Genomic DNA, 22500 nt, shown 5'->3' on the forward strand with positions numbered 1-22500 from the left:
TGGTTGGCCTACGCACCTGTGCATCCGCCTGATTGGCCTACGCACCTGTGCATACGCCTGGTTGGCCTACGCACCTGTGCATCCGCCTGATTGGCCTACGCACCTGTGCATACGCCTGATTGGCCTACGCACCTGTGCATACGTCTGGTTGGGCTACGCACCTGTGCATCCGCCTGATTGGCCTACGCACCTGTGCATCCGCCTGGTTGGCCTACGCACCTGTGCATACGCCTGATTGGCCTACGCACCTGTGCATACGCCTGATTGGCCTACGCACCTGTGCATACGCCTGATTGGCCTACGCACCTGTGCATACGCCTGATTGGCCTACGCACCTGTGCATCCGCCTGATTGGCCTACGCACCTGTGCATACGCCTGGTTGGCCTACGCACCTGTGCATACGCCTGATTGGCCTACGCACCTGTGCATCCGCCTGATTGGCCTACGCACCTGTGCATACGCCTGGTTGGGCTACGCACCTGTGCATACGCCTGGTTGGGCTACGCACCTGTGCATACGCCTGATTGCTAGGTGTGCGATAGTTTTCTCCTACAGTAAAAATGTATAGCTTAAACAGCCGATCTACAAGCTCACACCGCGTTACAAAGTGACGCGTTGTGAGCTTGTAGATCTGTGTGTGTGTGTGTGTGTGCACACACAGGACGCTTCTCTAAACCAAACTACGCTACCGTGAAACCCAATCAAGTACAACACATAAAAACTACAAAGATTTGTAGTTGTAGTTTGTAATACTTTGTAATACATTTTCTCCACTTTTTGAGGGGCGCCAGCCCCTCCTATATACAGCTTTATGTCCCCACATGTCTCAATATTTTGCCATTTGCCAAAAGGAGAAATTTGATCAAATGTCCGCCAAATATAACGTAAATTGAACCAGCCAATCAATCACATAAATTCAGTTGTTCATGAGATGATGTATGATGATTGAAGAGCGCCCCTCACTTCACACAGGTGTGATTTTTTTATTTTACACTCTCAATCACAGAGGTTTATAGAAGTGGAGATGCTGATGATGTCATAATTATGTCACAATAATAGAATAGCGGGAAAACCTCATAGATTACTATGACATCATCATGATGACGTGTGTGTGTGTGCGTGTGTGTGTGTGTGCGTGTGTGTGCGTGTGTGTGTGTGTGTGTGTGTGTGCGTGTGTGCGTGCGTGTGTGTGTGTGTGTGTGTGTGTGTGTGTGTGTGTGTGTGTGTGTGTGTGTGTGTGTGTGTGTGTGTGTGTGTGTGTGTGTGTGTGTGTGTGTGTGTGTGTGTGTGTGTGTGTGTGTGTGTGTGTGTGTGTGTGTGCGTGCGTGCGTGCGTGCGTGTGTGTGTGTGTGTGTGTGTGCGTGCGTGCGTGTGTGTGTGTGTGTGTCCACAGAGAGCGCGCTGCTGCTTCTGCTTTGGTAACTACGCAGGTAAGACCCTCATGACCTCTGAACCCTACGTTAACCCCTCCCTCATGACCTCTGAACCCTACGTTAACCCCTCCCTCATGACCTCTGAACCCTACGTTAACCCCTCCCCCATGACCTCTGAACCCTACGTTAACCCCTCCCTCATGACCTTTGAACCCTACGATAACCCCTCCCTCATGACCTCTGAACCCTACGTTAACCCCTCCCTCATGACCTCTGAACCCTACGTTAACCCCTCCCTCATGACCTCTGAACCCTACGTTAACCCCTCCCCCATGACCTCTGAACCCTACGTTAACCCCTCCCTCATGACCTTTGAACCCTACGATAACCCCTCCCTCATGACCTCTGAACCCTACGTTAACCCCTCCCCCATGACCTCTGAACCCTACGTTAACCCCTCCCTCATGACCTTTGAACCCTACGATAACCCCTCCCTCATGACCTCTGAACCCTACGTTAACCCCTCCCCCATGACCTTTGAACCCTACGATAACCCCTCCCCCATGACCTTTGAACCCTACGATAACCCCTCCCTCATGACCTTTGAACCCTACGATAACCCCTCCCTCATGACCTTTGAACCCTACGATAACCCCTCCCTCATGACCTTTGAACCCTACGATAACCCCTCCCTCATGACCTTTGAACCCTACGTTAACCCCTCCCTCATGACCTTTGAACCCTACGTTAACCCCTCCCTCATGACCTCTGAACCCTACGTTAACCCCTCCCCCATGACCTTTGAACCCTACGATAACCCCTCCCCCATGACCTTTGAACCCTACGATAACCCCTCCCTCATGACCTTTGAACCCTACGATAACCCCTCCCTCATGACCTTTGAACCCTACGATAACCCCTCCCTCATGACCTTTGAACCCTACGATAACCCCTCCCTCATGACCTTTGAACCCTACGATAACCCCTCCCCTCATGACCTTTGAACCCTACGATAACCCCTCCCCCATGACCTCTGAACCCTACGTTAACCCCTCCCCCATGACCTCTGAGCCCTACGTTAACCCCTCCCCCCATGACCTCTGAACCCTAGTTATTTCAGAAAGCAGAAAGATCATTGGTCAGCAGCAAACACACATGATGTCACTGTTGCTAGGACGATACTGCCACCTAGTGGCGGAGTAGCAAACACACACACACATGATGAATGATGTCACTGTTTCTAGGACCGGGTTAACACACACTCTACAGCAGGGGGTCCCAAACGTTTCCATGTCAAGAACCCCCAAATTGACACTCATTAGCCCCGCGGACCCCCATTTGAAAAGACATGCCAGGGACCCCCATAAGAGAAGAGTCTGACGACTCTAGCCCCCTTTCTGAAACCAGCTCCTCGCCACTCGCTCTACACACTTGCCCTCGATATGCGCGTTCACGCGAGGCTGCGCCATATTAAAGGTATATTCAGTGATTTCACTTAATTCAAATATCACTTATTTTTTCTTTTTTTTTGGATAATCCTTCCTACCATAGAGTGTGCTGACCATATAAGGAGTTCCTCCCTGTCCCCAGTCAGCCCCTGGGGTAAAAAAAACCCTAGTTTCAGTTTTGGTGGCGGGTGGCAAAGCCTTCATCCAATCAGGATGAGAGGGGCATTCCTCCAATCATGATCGAGTGGGGGCACATGCTGTTGGCCTGTTGCACTTCCCCCCACTGTAGAGTGTGTGCATGTGCACATTTTGTTACTGGGCGGACTGGGTGGTTGTCCAAATCACTCAAATCACTGAATGCTCCTTTAAGTGTCATCCGAAACCAAGCAGCCTTGAGTGGAAGTGGCTTATAAAGCCCTCAAGAGCGAGTCTGTGCCGATCTAGACTCCATTGCCTTGTGCAGCCCTGCTCTGTGTCCGCATGGAAACCGAGACCTACAAATCTAAGTAGGCCTACCACCACAAATAAATGATAAATAAACTCCTCCTAAACCATCTTCATCTGATGCAGAATAGACTCCAACTGATGTTCACAAGGGCTCTTTATTTACCCCACCGTGAAAAAACTATAAATGAAAGTTATGAAACCACACAAACAAAATAACTTTTAACACAATGATTTATAAACACCATGGGTGTATATGACATGTCATTTTTGACAGTCACGCTGTATTTCCTTTTTCCATATTAATAATAATCAAGGGAACTTGATTCAGCTGGAGGGGCACTTTCTGACGAGGGAACCTCCCGAGAGCACTTCAAGTCAAGGGACTGGTTTCAGAAAGGGCATAGCAGTGAGCAGTTTGACATGCATTAGGCTACGGACCCCCATTTAATGGCATTTCTATCTCTGGGACCCCCAATTTATATTGTACAATCAATGTTAGCTTGTAGATCGGCTATTTTCGGTCATTAGTGATTTTAAGATGAAAGTGTATTTGAAGTGATGAAACTAGCGACGTTAGAGGGGTGAGAATGGAAGGGTTTCTTTCTGTATTGTGATGCTACTCACGTTGTGATGCTACTCATTGTGATGCTACTCACGTTGTGATGCTACTCACGTTGTGATGCTACTCACGTTGTGATGCTACTCACGTTGTGATGCTACTCACGTTGTGATGCTACTCACGTTGTGATGCTACTCACGTTGTGATGCTACTCACGTTGTGATGCTACTCACGTTGTGATGCTACTCACGTTGTGATGCTACTCACGTTGTGATGCTACTCACGTTGTGATGCTACTCACGTTGTGATGCTACTCACGTTGTGATGCTACTCATTGTGATGCTACTCACGTTGTGATGCTACTCACGTTGTGATGCTACTCACGTTGTGATGCTACTCACGTTGTGATGCTACTCACGTTGTGATGCTACTCACGTTGTGATGCTACTCACGTTGTGATGCTACTCATTGTGATGCTACTCACGTTGTGATGCTACTCATTGTGATGCTACTCACGTTGCGCAACACTCTTGAAAAGAAAGAAGAAAATGACATGTTTTTTTAGGCCATGTCATGTGATCTATCTGCACAACCTTAGTGATCTACTGGTAGAGAGCGTCTGCTAAATGCCTAAATTGTAAATTGTAAATTGTAGATCATATCTACCGTTTGGGCAGCCCTAGTCTACAGCTACTCCTACTGTACTGTACTGTACTGTACTGTACCGTACCGTACCGTACCGTACCGTACTGTACTGTACTGTACTGTACTGTACTGTTCTGTAACGTTACTGTACTCTACAGATGACTATGACGAGGAGAAGGAAGAAGGAACAGGTCAGAATGTCATGTATGACGAGAGGGAGTCGACCATCTACTCCTACGCCTACTTTCACTTTGTCTTCTTCCTGGGATCGCTCTACGTCATGATGACGGTCACCAACTGGTTCCAGTGAGTACACCACAGTACACAGTACACAGTACACACAGTACACACAGTACACAGAGTACACACAGTACACAGTACACACAGTACACAGAGTACACACAGTACACAGTACACAGTGCACAGAGTACACAGTACACAGTTGGGTTGGGTGACGATACGAATCTATCGTCAATCGCGAATGTACGAGTCCAATCGCCGAATATTTTGATTAGGCGATTCTTCGGGACGATCGGAATCAATTTGGGCCAGCAAAGTAGTAACAGCGGCCGGGTGGAAATCCCCTCCTCTCGTTATAATGGTATGGTCCCAGAGTCCCCGCACTCCGCAGCATCACTCTGGCAGCCAGAGTAAAGGCTGGGACCCGGGACCGAGCCGAGGGAGGCTACTGTACTGTAGCCTACAGGTTGTTTACGCTCCGGAGTCCAGACCCATGCAGTTTAATAATATACAGTCACAACAGAATGCACACTGCTGTCTCGTGTCTCATCACAATCCCAATGCGCCACCTGTGAAGTCGGGGGGGAAAAATAAAAAACATGCTGCTCGGGGATCGTTAGCTTAGCGCTTAGCGTGTAGCTACTGATTCAACCCACTGATTGAACTTCATCTCCGCCTGTAATCTAAGTTATTTTGTTATATCGTCCATCGGCGATTTTTGGACAGACGATGGGCGATTGAAAAACATTGTCATATCGCCCAACCTTAGTACACAGTACACAGTACACAGTACACACAGTACATAGAGTACACACAGTACACAGTACACACAGCACATCACAGTACAATGCGTACCGCATTTAAACGCAATGAATAGACACATTTCCAGACAACGAGGTCCAGGGCAGGAATTTCACGGCGGCCACGGCGGCCATGGCCGTCGTTTCCCCTCTCTTTGGCCGTGTGCCCCTCGAAAAATTATATGCCCAGACGGCCACAGTGGCCGCGGTGCCCATGTGCCCCGACCGGCGCCCACAGCAGTTAATTTTACCGTTTTTCCTCTGCGCAATTTTCCAGTCATTAGGGTAACCTTCCCCAAACGTCTCGTGCAGACTTGTATTGTCTGTATTGTAGTTGTGTTGCCATTTGCCAAGTGGTTTGATTCTTTTGCGTTACTTTGCCTCCTGACACTGACACTCGACTAGTTTCAGAAAGGGCATAGCAGTGAGCAGTTTGACATGCATTAGGCTACGGACCCCCATTTAATGGCATTTCTATCTCTGGGACCCCCAATTTATATTGTACAATCAATGTTAGCTTGTAGATCGGCTATTTTCGGTCATTAGTGATTTTAACCCACTTAGCCCTTACGTAGAAATAAAAAAAACGTTCGCTCTGAAAGAATATATATATTCAAAGATTTGTGCCGCATTTTTACGATTTTTCAAAAATAGCAGACCTACAAGCTCATAGCGCGCCACCGAGTGGCGCGCTATGAGCTTGTAGATCTGCTATTTTTCAATAGCAAAAGTATAACATAATGCTTAGTTAACACATTGAGAGCCCACGCAAAACTGCCCAAAAAAATATGTATATATATATTTATTTTTTTTCAAAGACGTCCACAGACTTCTTGGGCACAAAATGTGTTAAAACACCAAAAGGGGTTCCCGCCCAAAATGGGTTAAGATGAAAGCTCTCACTCACTGACACTCGGCCCGGCTGGTGCGGACCGTGGTGCTTCAGGATTATTATCACACAGAGCCCGTGTGTTAAGACCAACGTGACTCGTCTTCATGGATATAAACTCACAAAACAACACCACGCAACAGCATAGACTGCAGGACTCCTCCACCATTTACCGCGCTATCGTCTGCTACGTTAGTTGACAGAGTAAATTGTTTAGACCGCCAACGCTGGCCACGGCTAATATCGCTAGCCAAACGCTAGCCAAGCACCGTGGTGTAGAGCGAGAGCTGTACGCCACGCGTTGCTCGCTTAATAATCATTCATTTCTGTATCAATGGGGACATAACGTGGTAAATGTTCATAAGCCCACAATTGTACAAAATGCTTTTTACACTTGACTTATCTCCAGAGTCCTCAGTCCTGCAGCCCCACAATGCCATATGCCAGTCTAGCCTTAAAATCTACATTTATGTTTTTCAATATATTACTTTAATTAGCACAAAATATAGGCTTTTCTAAACCAAGCCCTCATTCAAAAGTTGTGTAAGTAAGTAAATTATTAGTTATTTATAAAGCACCTTTGGAAACAAAGTTAGAAGGGGCTGAACAATTTACACAGTATAAACAATAGAAGCAAATTAAAAACATGGAACATAATCACACAAGTTAGGTAACCTTTTTTGTGAACAGCTTCACATTAGCTTACATGATGTGTTGTAAGCTTGTAGTTGTAATTTTATAACATTTTTGAGTGGTGCAACCACTCCAAGGAACAGCAATGTCCCTATGTCTGTCCCTATGTTTAGAGTACCAACAGGGGGCGCTGTTACACCACTCACTTCAGACTGGTTATAAAATGTGATTTCTCTGTACATTTAACCCATTTTGACCTGAGATCAGATTCTAAAAATGTCTGTTTGAAAATGACAGTTTTCTGAAAAAGCTATGTTTCTATGTCAGTCTTTCTTCAATTTTTCAAAAATAGCAGATCTACAAGCTCGTATGAGCTTGCGCTATGAGTATGAGTATGCGCTATGAGCTTGTAGATCTGCTATTTTTCAATAGCTAAAGCATAACATAATGCTAACACCAAAAGGGGTTCCCGCCCAGAATGGGTTAAGTTACGTCATATCTGCCCTGTTGCAGTTTGTGATTATAAAACCGCTGCCGTCCGCTCGCTCTCTCCCGTTGCTGCACGTTTACAAACAAACGCCTTCACAGAAACAGAGTTTCTGTGTCGATGCTCTTCCACGTCGTGCCTGCATGCTGTTTCCAACGGGCCCTAAATGTTGAACGGACGGTCTCTTTGACCAAAACAATTAAAACAATTAAAAGAGAATGTCGCCAAGATTAAGAAGGAGGACCGATCGTACTGGATCTAAATACTCTGTGAGCACTTGAAAGGTAAGGAAGAAGGAATCATGGCTGGTGGCGGGGCGGCACTGTGGGTGGATTATTTATTTATCGTATTTTTTACGCTAAAATGAGTTGTTAATGTGTTGGTGGTTGTGTCGCTGCTTCCTTCCTCTTCCTCTTCCTCTTCCTCTTCCTCTTCCTCTTCCTCTTCCTCTTCCTCTTCCTCTTCCTCTTCCCGTGTGCAGCTACGACACGCACAAGATCGAGAACCTTCTGGAAGGGAGCTGGTCGGTGTTCTGGATCAAGATGGTGTCCTGCTGGGTGTGTCTGTTCGTCTACATGATGACGCTGGTCGCCCCCGTCATCTTCCCCCGGCGCTTCGAGGCCTGAGACCCCCCCCAGACACACACACACACACACACACACACACACACACCACTAGTGTCGGGTGAGTGCAGTGAGTTAATTAAGGGCCTGTTCATACTCCAGTTTTAGGTGAAAAGGTGACCACCGAAAACTACAACATGACGTCACTGAGCCGCGGTGGTAAGAGACTCACCCCAAACACATCTCTCTGTTTTTACTAAAACTACAACATGACGTCACTGAGCCGCGGTGGTAAGAGACTCACCCCAAACACATCTCTCTGTTTTTACTAAAACTACAACATGACGTCACTGAGCCGCGGTGGTAAGAGACTCACCCCAAACACATCTCTCTGTTTTCACTAAAACTACAACATGACGTCACTGAGCCGCGGTGGTAAGAGACTCACCCCAAACACATCTCTCTGTTTTCACTAAAACTACAACATGACGTCACTGAGCCGCGGTGGTAAGAGACTCACCCAAACACATCTCTCTGTTTTCACTAAAACTACAACATGACGTCACTGAGCCGCGGTGGTAAGAGACTCACCCAAACACATCTCTCTGTTTTCACTAAAACTACAACATGACGTCACTGAGCCGCGGTGGTAAGAGACTCACCCCAAACACATCTCTCTGTTTTCACTAAAACTACAACATGACGTCACTGAGCCGCGGTGGTAAGAGACTCACCCCAAACACATCTCTCTGTTTTCACTAAAACTACAACATGACGTCACTGAGCCGCGGTGGTAAGAGACTCACCCCAAACACATCTCTCTGTTTTCACTAAAACTACAACATGACGTCACTGAGCCGCGGTGGTAAGAGACTCACCCCAAACACATCTCTCTGTTTTCACTAAAACTACAACATGACGTCACTGAGCTTAGCGGTAACGCGGTGGTCACCTTATCACCTAAAAGTGGAGCCTACGAACAGGCCTCAAGGGTCCCAACAGGCCTTAAGGGTCCCAACAGGCCTTAAGGGTCCCAACAGGCTGAGCCAATAAGGGACCATCACTGCCACCCTCATCTCTCGCCAGGCGTTTACCAACAGTTTGCGTTTTAGCTTTTATTTGATAATAAATGCCAAGTGTTTGCTTCGTGTTTCCAGGAGTATTTCACCCCCACGACTAGCTTTTATTTTCTCCTATCATTTCCTAATTCCATGTTTGTTTTTGTTCATGTCTTGCTTTTCCTGAATGAAGAATCCAAAAAATTAAGATAAAGCGTATTCAGAAAATATGTCCAACACTCAGTGAGAGCTGTTCTGGAGTTTATATGTATGATTGTTTTTATTATATAGTTTTCTGTTCTTTTTTTCTTCAGTTGATCAGTTGATGGAAAAAAAGCTTTTTTTTGCGGGTGAATTACTCTTTTTTTGTTTTAAGATGTTAATGTATTTGATGCCTTGAAGGCACGCTGTGTCTTTTTTTTACTACCATTCATTGTCTATTTTGGAGTTAAGTTACGCTAACGTCACGTTACGTTACAACAACGCAGGCTTAGAACTGAACAGAGGAATCCCGGGAGTTCTGACATTTTTTGTAATTTTTTTTTGAAAAATCTGGAAAGTGTTTGAAAAAAATTGTTCAATGTATATATTTTTTATCACAAATCTTCCGCTCCCTTCACGGATCAGCTGTTGGAAACCTGTGGTCTCTCTCTGAGAGCTCTAGCCCTGCTTGTGCTTTGCTTACATGTGTTTCACCTACTGTACTGTTTGTTACCTGTTTTACAGTACAGTACAGTTACAGTACTGCATTATGCTTTATGTTTCACATACTGTAGCCCAGGGGTTCTCAACGTTTTTGGCCGGGGACCCCCGGAAATGCTTTGGCAACGTCTCGGGACCCCCGCCCCGCCCCCTCCCGACCCCCAATATAAATTGACTGCTACAATAACCTTAAACCATTTTGGGCGGGAACCCCTTTTGGTGTTTTAAGCATTGTTATAATTTAGCTATTGAAAAATAGCAGATCTACAAGCTCGTAGCGCGCCACCGAGTGGCGCGCTACGAGCTTGTAGGTCTGCTATTTTTGAAAAATCGTGAAAAAAAAAAGATTAAAATTTTTATTTTTTATTTTTATTTTTTTTGAAAATAATTTGGGGACCCCCTAAAATAATTTGGCGACCCCCCGAGGGGTCGCGACCCACGGGTTGAGAACCCCTGGCCTACTGTACTGTATGTTTGTTGTATGTTTAGGGTCATGGTTGCCAACCGGGTAGGGATGCACCGATATGGACATTCTGTTGTATGTTTAGGGTCATGGTTGCCAACCGGGTAGGGATGCACTGATATGGACATTCTGTTGTATGTTTAGGGTCATGGTTGCCAACCGGGTAGGGATGCACCGATATGGACATTCTTGGCCGATACAGATGCCTAAATGGTTTAACATTTAGGCCTGAGATCGATTCTACAAATTTACAAGTCCTGACAGTTTTCTGAAAAGAAATCATGTTTCTATGTCAGTGGTTCTCAAACATTTTCATGTCAAGGACCCCCAAAAATATATGTATTTGGCCGCCGACCCCCATCTGAAAATATGATGTTCCAGGGACCCCCCCAGAAGCAAAGATTTGAGTTAAAAACGTTCGCTCTGAAATAATATATTCAAACATTTGGGCCGCATTTTCACGATTTTTCAAAAATAGCAGACCTACAAGCTCGTAGCGCGGCACCTTGTAGATCTGCTATTTTTCAACAGCTACAGTATAACATAATGCTTAGTTAAAACACCAAAAGGGGTTCCCGTACAGAATGGGTTAAAATAACAATTTGTGCCACAATACAAGAAATACAATGTTCAGAATCTACAGACTTGGTATAGGCCACAGATGACCAACATAGCCAAAAATGTATGCTTATCAACAACATGTATAAATATCGGCTACTGGCCATCGGTTAAGTTCAGTGTTATTTTACAGATACTGGTATTGACCCATGAAGTCAAATATGGTCCGATACATCGATCCATCCCTACAACCGGTCGGGGACCAAGCGTCTCCAACCCCCCCGGTCGGGAACCAAGCGTCTCCAACCACCTACCCCCCCCCCCCCCCCCCCCCCCCGGTCGGGGACCAAGCCTCTCCAAACCCTCCGGCTGGATGTGTCATTGCTACAGCAGTTAGGAGTTACGTTACGTTGCCACCTTTTTGTAGACGTTTTCTATGCAACCGAACAAGACGTTTTCTTTGTTCTATGTTCACCGTAAATGACTCGGTTAGATTCCAGAAGGATGTGTTTATATCTTTAAAGCCCTAATTTATATTCCACCGTGCAATGATGTCGATGTGCCCACACGGCTGATCTCCAAGCTACAGCGGCGCGCCGTCAACGCGTTCAGTAGCTCGTTAAGCTAGCAACGCGTTCGCCTAGCTCTTCAAGCTAAAACAACTCCTAAGCCTTCGGAAGCTATTCAAGCTGCCACGTCGTGTTCAGTATAGCGTTCCGTGTAAAAGCACGGCCTCACAGAGCTCTCAGCTGTTCGAGGTAACGGACGTTACGTTGGCTCGATGCGGCTAGCCTGAAGATCACTTCAAGGATGTCGGGTGACACTTATCGCGTGATACCGATAAAAAACCCAACATACATTTTTACAAAGCTTTACTGTTCGAGCGAAAGCATTTTTTTATTTTAGGGAACAATACGTATTCGTTCCGGGCCGGGGGTTTCTACGAAGGCCCTTAATGCCTCAACAGGCAGCCATGGTGAGCCTGTTGGCCTCGGTATCCATAGACATATATAAAGGCTAGATGGCTCAAGGCGGAATCTCTGACGTAGTTCAGTACAGTATATGTTCTATGGCAGCTCAAACAAAAACAGTCATAACTCCCTCAAATCCAGACGGATTCACAAACGCGTTGGTTTATTACAAACGTCAACGTGGCTATGATTCGGGACGCTTATCTGTTTAATTTAATTTTTTTATATGAACGTCGTATAAAAGCATATAATATAGTATGCGGACGTCTGACGTTTTAAACAAACCAAACCGTTTGAAAAAAGGTTGAAAATTGAGCAAGTTGTGGTTATTTAAAAAGTACATGCCCCATAGACACAATGTTATGCTGCCCCGAGGTAAGATGGCCGCCACGTAGCAACGTCGCTCTCCATTGGCCAGAGCGCCGGTCTAGCGCCATCTAGCTTTCTAATATATATATCTATGTCGGTATCGTCCATTTAACCACTTATGCCCTTCTCTGCTGTGTATATATGGCGAAAATAGACTATCTACAGATCTATAGATCTACAAGCTCACATAAGCGTGTCGGCTTGTACAGTACTTTTTTTTTTTTTTTTTACAAACTTTGATTTTACCTTTTTGAAAATGTTTCCGGCCTGTCAGTAGATGACATGCCCGAAATTAGGAGGAGGAGGTCGGGTTGAAGAGATTCACACTTCGACGAGAGCGGTCTAAGTGTGCTCTGAGCTTTGTTTTACGTGCGGTCGGTGGTAGTGAAGAGAATGTCGTGTAGCGTAGGAGAGTGTATCGGTTATTCAACACTGGATGTTGACTTAAAAAAACTAAAACTGACAAATAAGATCATTTACAGAATTTCCTTACAGATGTGTCCTGATTTGTTACTCAAGTTTTTTTTTTTTTTTTTTATAATTTCATTTTATATGTTGTACGTAAATACAACGCAGTATATTTATCGTCGACCGTACACGCTTTCCATTACGTTCTCAGAACTCAAACAAAAATAAACCGGTGATATGTGTGTTTTGTTTTGTCTTAATTGAACTTTATAAAACATTTTATAATAACTTATGTGTACATTTGGGCTGTATATTTATGTGGTTTCTTAAAAGTATGATTCTGTCAAAACCACTTATTATACAGTAGCTTCTGATTTTTATATTGTTATTGTGTTGATTATTTAGTAGAAGTATAAAAGGTGCTCTGATTGTGAAGTGTAACGAAAGGACAACTTTAGTTTGTTATTAGAGAAAGTAAAAGATGAGTGTTACATTTTTTTCATTTGCTGCTTTCTTTCGTTTTAGGGATTTTAGCTGTTTTTGACAGGGGGTGAGGACATTCGAGCATGGGGCTAAATATGTATTTTTATAGCCATTTATTTATTTTATTATTTACTATAGTCCTAATAGACCCCAGAAAATTACATCTGGCCACAAAAGATCACTGCTGAATGTGTCAAACGGACAAATTGAGCCTATGACACACAGTGTGGCTTCCCCCCAGTAGGCTACCTTCACATTCAGTAGATCCTGGGATCTTTTGTGGCCAGATGTAATTTCTTGGGGTCTAGTAGGACTATATTAAATAATAATAAAATAAAGAAATCGCTATAAAATGGTGTATGTTTTTTTTTTACATATTTAGCCCCATGCTCGAATTCCCCCGCCCCCCCTGTCAAAAATAGCTACAATCCCTAAAACGAAAGAAAGCAGCCAATGAAAAAATAATGAACATTCATCTTTTACTTTCTCTAATAACAACCGAAAACATGAACCTTGGTTGAAAAAAACCTAAAGTTGTCCTTTAAGCGTATGATTATAAAAGGAGTAAGTAAACTAAAGTTGTCCTTTAAGCGTATGATTATAAAAGGAGTAAGTAAACTAAAGTTGTCCTTTAAGCGTATGATTATAAAAGGAGTAAGTAAACTAAAGTTGTCCTTTAAGCGTATGATTATAAAAGGAGTAAGCTTGTGGAGAAAACAATAAAACTGAAGCCTACGTTTCTGTAAAGGTTGTGGAAATGTGAAGATGACCCGTGATGTCGACATTTGGGAGATTTTCACCAGTTCTTATTGCAAAACTAACCCCATTTAGACCTGAGAACTGATTCTACAAATGTCTTCTAAATCATGACAGTTTTCTGAAGAACCTCAGTTGGTGCTCAACCTTTTTCATGTCAAGGACCACAAGAATTATCTGCATTTGGCCGCCGACCCCCATCTGAAAATATGTTGTTCCAGGAACGTTTTAAACTCAAATCTTTGCTTCTGGGAGGGGGCCCAGAAGCAAAGATTTGAGTTTAAAACATTCGCTCTGAAAGAATATATATATTCAAAGATTTGCGCCACATTTTTCGAAAATAGCAGACCTATAATAGCGCAGATCTGCTATTTTTCAATAGATAAAGTAACATAATGCTTAAAGGGCCTTGCAAAGGGGGAGCGATAAAACGCACCTATTGTTCATTTTCAATGAACATTTTCAATACGCAAGCGTATTCACGTGAGCGCGGTCCCGTGAATTTGTTGCGCGCGTGCTCGTTACACGCCTGCGACTCACCAGACCTGGATTCTGTTTAGCGACCTGGAGGAGACCTGTTGTTGATCCAGGCAACAAATAACGCCTGCGTTCCTCGCTTCACGTTTGCAAGGCCCTTAAAACACCAAAAGGGGGGGTTATCCCGCCCTGGATGGGTTAAGGGCCGCTCCGCTCGGCGGTGTTTCTCTCCCGGGGCTCAAGTTGGGCAGAGACAGCGAACCTCCGTCATCGTCTACCCTCCGTCATCGTCTACCCTCACGTCTGTGCAGGTAGATCACACGACACACGCCCCTGTAATATTTAATTTAAATATTAAAAAAATGAATTAAGGAGACTTGATTGCTTGATGAGTGTTGCCGTCTGTGGTGGCATTACAAATTAAATACAAAAAAATCAAATGCATTTGTCTTTAATATGTAACGCCAGCTCCGCTATTCCAAAGCCCCCCTCAGGTACATATTTAAACTATTTTCAGCGATGGTATAATACATTATTTCGGTGGGTAGATCTTGTTCAGCTGGTCATTTTGAAAGTAGCTCTCAAGTAAAAATCACACCCGTGTGAACAGAGTGGTGCAACTCCCCTCTCCCCCTGCCTCTCTCTCTTTCTCTCTCTCTGTAATTAGCAGGCAACAGTGCAACACTATCTCTCTCTCTCTCTGTTTCTGGCACAACAGTGCCACTTTTGCCCCTACTGGCACTCTAAACATAGTCACATAGGTTAGGACGGGCATTGCTGTTCCTTGGAGTGGTTGCAACACTAAAACAAAAGTGTGGGCACCCCTGGACTACGGGGAGGTATTTCAGTGTCTCATGTACAGATTTTTTTTTTTTCTAGGTGTCTATGTACGGAAATGCAATGCCGTGCTATTTTCACCGTGTTTGGGTGAGACCGGGTTGGTTAATATTCACATGGAAAGTTTCATGGAGGTTTTCGACCAAATATTGAATATCTCTTTATGGAAGGAGCGTGTGTGTGTGTGTGTGTGTGTGTGTGTGTGTGTGTGTGTGAGAGACTGTTGTCTGTCTTAAACACAACAGCGTTGATTCTTTCAATAAAACAACCGTTTCAACAACCGACCCTGAGATGTTTTCCTTCATGCATCGCTCCATGAGGCGGATTAAACCTCATGTGTCCAAAATGTTTACTTTTCAAGATTCAAAGATTCAAAACTACCAAAAGTAGTGGATCTACAAAGCTCAAAATACAGTACGTCGCTTTGAGCTTGTAGATCTGCTACTTGTGATGCTGTAGTTGTGTGTGTGATGCTGTACTGTGGTCAGTAGGGGGCGTTAAGTTACGAAAACAACACAAGAAGTTAGAATATGTAGATAGAGGTTTCTGCCTGACAAATAATTTAGTCTCGAGGTCTTCTAAAGGTTAGAAAACTACAACATTACATCACTCACCACGGTGTAGTTTTATAAAGGTTAGAAAACTACAACATTACATCACTCACCACGGTGTAGTTTTATAAAGGTTAGAAAACTACAACATTACATCACTCACCACGGTGTAGTTTTATAAATGTTAGAAAATTACAACATTACATCACTCACCACGGTGTAGTTTTATAAAGGTTAGAAAACTACAACATTACATCACTCACCACGGTGTGGTTTTATAAAGGTTAGAAAACTACAACATTACATCACTCACCATACGGTGTGGTTTTATACAGGTTAGAAAACTACAACATTACATCACTCACCACGGTGTGGTTTTATACAGGTTAGAAAACTACAACATTACATCACTCACCACGGTGTGGTTTTATACAGGTTAGAAAACTACAACATTACATCACTCACCACGGTGTAGTTTTATAAAGGTTAGAAAACTACAACATTACATCACTCACCACGGTGTAGTTTTATAAAGGTTAGAAAACTACAACATTACATCACTCACCACGGTGTGGTTTTATAAAGGTTAGAAAACTACAACATTACATCACTCACCACGGTGTGGTTTTATACAGGTTAGAAAACTACAACATTACGGAGTTCTGGACAGATTGTAGTTTATTCAGGACTTTGGAGGTGGTGCCATATTTAGAGGATGCTGTTGCAGTAATCGTGGCAGGATGTGAAGAAAGCATGGATGATTGTTTCAGCTGCAGAGAATGATAGACTGGGTCGGAGACAGACGATGTTCTTGAGGTGGAAGTGAGGGCAACAGCACCAACCTAACCTTAACCTCACAAGACTAAACCTAACCTTAACCTCACAAGACTAAACTTAACCTCACAAGACTAAACCTAACCTTAACCTCACAAGACTAAACCTAACCTTAACCTCACAAGACTAAACCTAACCTTAACCTCACAATACTAAACCTAACCTTAACCTCACAAGACTAAACCTAACCTTAACCTCACAAGACTAAACCTAACCTCGTAAAACTAAGCCTAAAGCTCTCCTTAACTTCATAAAACTATAAGCCTTACCTATAGCCTTAACCTCATACATTTAAACCTAACCTTAACCTCAAAAATCAAAAAAAAATTCAGTCAAAACAGTTCCCCTCCCCCGTCCAGAAACAGCAAACATAGATGCAGATAGAGTATATACATAAAAATAGATATAGACAATAAGATAGCACACAAATTCACAGAAGACAGAAAAAATAAAAATAAAATCATTTGAGGGACAGACAAAGTTATCGCTTGTGTGGGACAAGTGGGACGGGGCGGGGTTAGCAACGTATTACTTAAGTTTCTATTGCATTTCTTGATGTCATATTCGACCATAAAGGCCTAATATTGCCTGTCATTTTGTTATTAAACCACTCTGACATCAAACATTTAGTTTTAAAATGCTAATGTTGGTTATGGGTGGTTGTATGGCCGACTTGATACCTATAGGGATATTTCTCCTGTTATTTTAACAGGCTTAGAAACACATATTTCAGGAAAAGGGACAATGAGAGAACAGAAACTATCAGGAGACGAACTATTATTAGGGCATTTGAACACGGATGCCTGCCAGTCACTCACAATGTGGGACAGGGTCTCAATTTGTGGGACGCCTGAATAGTCTGGGAAATGAGGGACTGTCTGTCCCACACAAAGGGGGACCTCCTAAACCTATAGCCTTAACCTCACAAATCTAAACCTAACATTAACCTCACAAATCTAAACCTAACATTAACCTCACAAATCTAAACCTAACATTGAGCTCATAAAGAAACTATGCCTAATACCTTAACCTCCCACTAGTGTATATAACGTTTTCTTTCTATTGGATGCATTAGGCTTTAAGTGGCATTGTCACCTTCATTTTACTTGACGATTCGTCGACACATCAATTATTGTCATTAACACATTAACTTATTTTTTTTTTGCATTGGACATTGTAACATTGAAATGTAATCTAAATCACATTTCAGTTCTTTTCGGCTTTATTAACCAAAAACCCAATATAAATTATATACCAATGGCTGAAATAGGCCATATTTAATACATTTACTGTATACTGTCATGCAATGATATTTATTATATTAAAGTAAATAAAGAATGGCAATTAATCACATGTGAGGTTACCAGTTATCAGTAATGTCTGCCAGTGTGGCAACCCTTAGCAGGTCCTGCTTGGTTAGGCCCTTGGGGCCAGGTGGCAACCCTTAGCAGGTCCTGCTTGGTTAGGCCCTTGGGGCCAGGTGGCAACCCTTAGCAGGTCCTGCTTGGTTAGGCCCTTGGGGCCAGGTGGCAACCCTTAGCAGGTCCTGCTTGGTTAGGCCCTTGGGGCCAGGTGGCAACCCTTAGCAGGTCCTGCTTGGTTAGGCCCTTGGGGCCAGGTGGCAACCCTTAGCAGGTCCTGCTTGGTTAGGCCCTTGGGCCAGGTGGCAACCCTTAGCAGGTCCTGCTTGGTTAGGCCAGGTGGCAAAGTGGCAACCCTTAGCAGGTCCTGCTTGGTTAGGCCAGGTGGCAAAGTGGCAACCCTCAAGCTTCGTACACGCATAAAGAACAACTGTGCTGTGCTCTGCCTGTGTTTCACATGGCCACCCCAATGCTTTTCCAATGGAAGTCACGTGGTTTGACCAAACACTTGTGTTTGATTGCCCCCCCTCCCCACATCACACACAACTGTTTGGTCAAACCACGTGACTTCCATTGGAAAAGCATTGAGGCGGCCATGAAACACGGACAGCACAGAGCATGTTCGTCTGATATGTGTGTACGAAGCCTTAGCAGGTCCTGTTTGGTTAGGCCCTTGGGGCCAGGTGGCAACCCTTAGCAGGTCCTGCTTGCAGAGAGAACAGAGAGAGAGTTGAGCAGCAGCCAGGAGAGCTCCCTATATACTCCCCTAAGCCACACCCACCTCAGGTGAGCACAATTGGGCTGACGGCCTGCTCCACTAAGCCATCACAGAGGCTGACGGCCTGCTCCACTCTGCCATCACAGAGGCTGCCGGCTGGCCTACAGTGAGGCAGAGGGGGCGGGACCGTCACAATACTCCGGATGTTGTTTTAACCGGCGCGAATAGCTGATCTCCTAGCTCACAATGTGTAATGAGGGAGCTTGTAGATCAGCTACACCTGATACCTGCTCTCTGACTACATGACATCTTTAGAGAGTCCTGTATGAGTTCTCTGGTGACGTTTGAGATTACTGCTGTGGTTGAACCGTTTACCACACTGGACACAGTGGTAAGGCTTCTCTCCTGTATGAATTATCTGATGAAGTTTGAGAGCACTGCCCCGGCTGAACCGTTTCCCACACTGGTCACAGTGGTAAGGCTTCTCTCCTGTATGAATTATCTGATGACGTTTGAGAGCACTGCTCTGGCTGAACCGTTTCCCACACTGGACACAGTAGTAGGGCTTCTCTAGATCTCTTGTATGAATTATCTGGTGAAGTTTGAGTTGCCTGTTCGTGCTGAACCTAGTACCACACTGGTCACAGGCGTAGGGCTTCTCTCCTGTATGCATTCTCTGGTGACTTTTGAGAGTACCGTTCGTGCTGAACCTGGTCCCACATTGGTCACAGGCGTAGGGCTTCTCTCCTGTATGCATTCTGTGGTGACTTTTGAGAGCACTGCTCGTGCTGAACCTAGTCCCACATTGGACACAGTGGTAAGGCTTCTCTCCAGTATGAACTATCTGGTGCCTTTTGAGACGACTGTTCATGCTGAACCTAGTCCCACATTGGACACAGTGGTAAGGCTTCTCTCCAGTATGAACTATCTGGTAACGTTTGAGAGTACTGTTCGTGCTATACCATTTCCCACACTGGTCACAGTGGTAGGGCTTCTCTCCTATATGCATTCTCTGGTGTTTTTTTAAACTACTGTTCTCGCTGAACCTTCTTCCACACTGGTCACAGTAGTAGGGTTTCTCTCCTGTATGCATTCTCTGGTGACTTTTCAGATTACATTTCTGGCTGAACCTAGTCCCACACTGGTCACAGGCGTAGGGCTTCTCTCCAGTATGAATTCTCTGGTGATATTTGAGAGCACTGCCCCGGCTGAACCGTTTCCCACACTGGTCACAGGCGTAGGGCTTCTCTCCAGTATTAATTCTCTGGTGATATTTGAGAGCACTGCCCTGGCTGAACCGTTTCCCACACTGGTCACAGGCGTAGGGCTTCTCTCCTGTATGAATTCTCTGGTGATATTTGAGAGCACTGCCCCGGCTGAACCGTTTCCCACACTGGTCACAGGCGTAGGGCTTCTTTCCTGTATGAATTCTCTGGTGGAGTTTCAGAGTACCTTTCATGCTGAATCTAGTCCCACATTGGTCACAGGTATAGGGCTTCTCTCCAGTATGAAATCGCTGATGCTTTTTGAGAGTACTGCTCATGCTGAACCTAGACCCACACTGGTCACAGGCGTAGGGCTTCTCTCCTGTATGGATTCTCTGGTGTTGGTTGAGATGTCTATTTCTGCTGTAGACATGTTTGAGTTAGACAGGAAAGACATCTGGGATGGAGAGAATGAGGAGAGAGGAAAAACCTGAACATGAATGAAATCCCTCTAACTCACTCACTCTGTCTCTCTATCTCGCTCTCACACACACACACACACACACACACACACACACACACACACACACACACACACACACACACACACACACACACACACACACACACACACACACACACACACACACCAGAGCATGTGTAGCAGTGCGGAGGGGACCAGCACACATACTGGGCCCTGATTGGTCCTCGACTAATGCTGGTCCGCCTGAAGTACGCCCCCACAATTGAGCAACACCCGACCCAATATTTGCCAGGGGCAAATATTATGCATTGAAAAAGAGGGGAGCGGGGGGGGGGGGGGGGAGCAAGGAGCGGGCTTTCCCTCATGCTCTGACACACACACACACACACACACACACACACACAGACACACACACACACACACACGTCACACACACAGACTGTTTGATTGATTGATTGATTGAAATATGTATTAACAGTTTGCAGAATTACAGTACATTACAAGCACAAACTCAATACAAAGACTGTTAACTGTGAGTGGACGACCCAATTAAGCATTACACAGTATAAAGTAAAACATGCACATACTTATTCTGTGTAGCTTTATCACAGGCTGCTTCAGCATGGAGGTCTGGTAGATCTGTTCCTTCTCTGACACAGACGCTGAAAAGCTGTCGGACGACATCTCTCTTTTTAAAAGCCCAAATAGTTCGTCTCCTCCTTCGGTCCACTCTGATGGTCCACGTTTGAGTTCCGCTTTTACCGTCTGGGATGTGACTTTACTCGCTGACATGTTGTGGTCTTTTACCGTCTGGGATGTGACTTTACTCGCTGACATGTTGTGGTCTTTTACCGTCTGGGATGTGACTTTACTCGCTGACCTGTTGTGGTCTTTTACCGTCTGGGATGTGACTTTAGTCGCTGACATGTTGTGGTCTTGACTCAGTCCTCTGTTCTGCTTCCTCCTGACTAAACTCTCCCAGATCAACACTGGACAGAACAGTGTTTACATAATAACATTCTGTCAGTTTTCTGAAAAACCTATGTTTCTATGTCAGTGGTTCTCAAGGTTTTTCATGTCAAGCACCCCAAAAATGATATGAATTTGGCCGTCGACCCCCACCTGAAAAGATGTTGTTCCTTCAGAGACCCCCCCCCCCCAGAAGCAAACCTTTGAGTTAAAAACGTTTGCTCTGAAAGAATATATATTCAAAGATTTACGCCACATTTTCACGATTTTTCAAAAATAGCAGACCTACAAGTTCATAGCACGGCACTCGGTGCCGCACTATGAGCTTGTAGATCTGCTATTTTTCAACAGCTAAAGCATAACATAATGCTTAAAACACCAAAAGGGGTTCCCGCCCTTAAGCAAACCTTATCAGTTCCTGGGACTCGCACCAAGTCACAGCCAGAACAAACAATTGACTTATCCCCATGGCAACGGTTCGACACAGGAAGGCAACGGTTCGACACAGGAAGTGCCACCATCCCAAATATGGAAGCCTGAACATTCCAAAGGTCCGTAATCAGGGTCAACTTAACTTGTTTGTTCTGCTAGGACAGGACAGGACAGGACAGGACAGGACAGGACAGGACAGGACAGGACAGGACAGGACAGGACAGGACAGGACTTACAGAAGAGAACAGTAAATATCCTGTGTCCAGGAAACCTCTTAGACAGTGAATTGATATCTGTGGTCATATTATTATAGAGAGAATACAGAAAGAGTACATATGCATCATCATCAGTGTTAAATACAATGATATTATGGTTATGATATTATGGTTATGATATTATCAATCTAATCAGTCATATTACTTTTCCTTAACAACATGAGTCAGTATGCCACTTCAGTATGCCACATCTGACCTCAAACCCTTAGATCTCCATATATGGAGCTGACCTGTTCTGACATTCCATATGTTGATCTGACCATCAAACCCTGTACACTCAAGACACGCTCCATATATGGCCAGTACCAGAATTAATTCCATATGTTGATCTGATGCCAAAGCGCCAGCACTCGCCCAGCAGTCTGCTGATAATAATAATAATAATAATGATCACACACCCACTTTGTGACATACGGTATAGCATTACTTTATTCATTATGTATTTGGCTATGAGAAAATAACTGATTTACAATCTCACAACCTGTTGCACGTTGTGGAAACGTA

The 22500-nt window shown here is 44.5% G+C and overlaps 1 protein-coding gene across 1 annotated transcript; it reads left to right on the forward strand.

The window, feature by feature from the left end:
- The first annotated feature begins 1398 nt into the window (after positions 1-1398).
- Positions 1399-8753, forward strand: serinc5 (serine incorporator 5). Its single transcript, XM_079515398.1, has 3 exons — positions 1399-1431; positions 4632-4779; positions 8004-8753. Exons 2-3 carry the CDS (start codon positions 4676-4678, stop codon positions 8146-8148), a joined length of 249 nt encoding a protein of 82 aa, XP_079371524.1. The 5' UTR covers positions 1399-1431; positions 4632-4675; the 3' UTR covers positions 8149-8753.
- The last annotated feature ends 13747 nt before the right edge of the window (positions 8754-22500 follow it).

Source organism: Electrona antarctica (assembly GCF_951216825.1).
Source record: "Electrona antarctica genome assembly, chromosome: 12".
Taxonomy (NCBI): Eukaryota; Metazoa; Chordata; class Actinopteri; order Myctophiformes; family Myctophidae; genus Electrona; species Electrona antarctica.

Excerpts from the sequence above, each read along its gene's own strand:
- serinc5 (XM_079515398.1), top strand. The coding sequence starts at position 4,676 with ATGTATGACGAGAGGGAGTCGACCATCTACTCCTACGCCTACTTTCAC. Across the intron at positions 4,780-8,003 it reads ACGGTCACCAACTGGTTCCA|CTACGACACGCACAAGATCG; the intron begins GTGAGTACACCA and ends TCCCGTGTGCAG.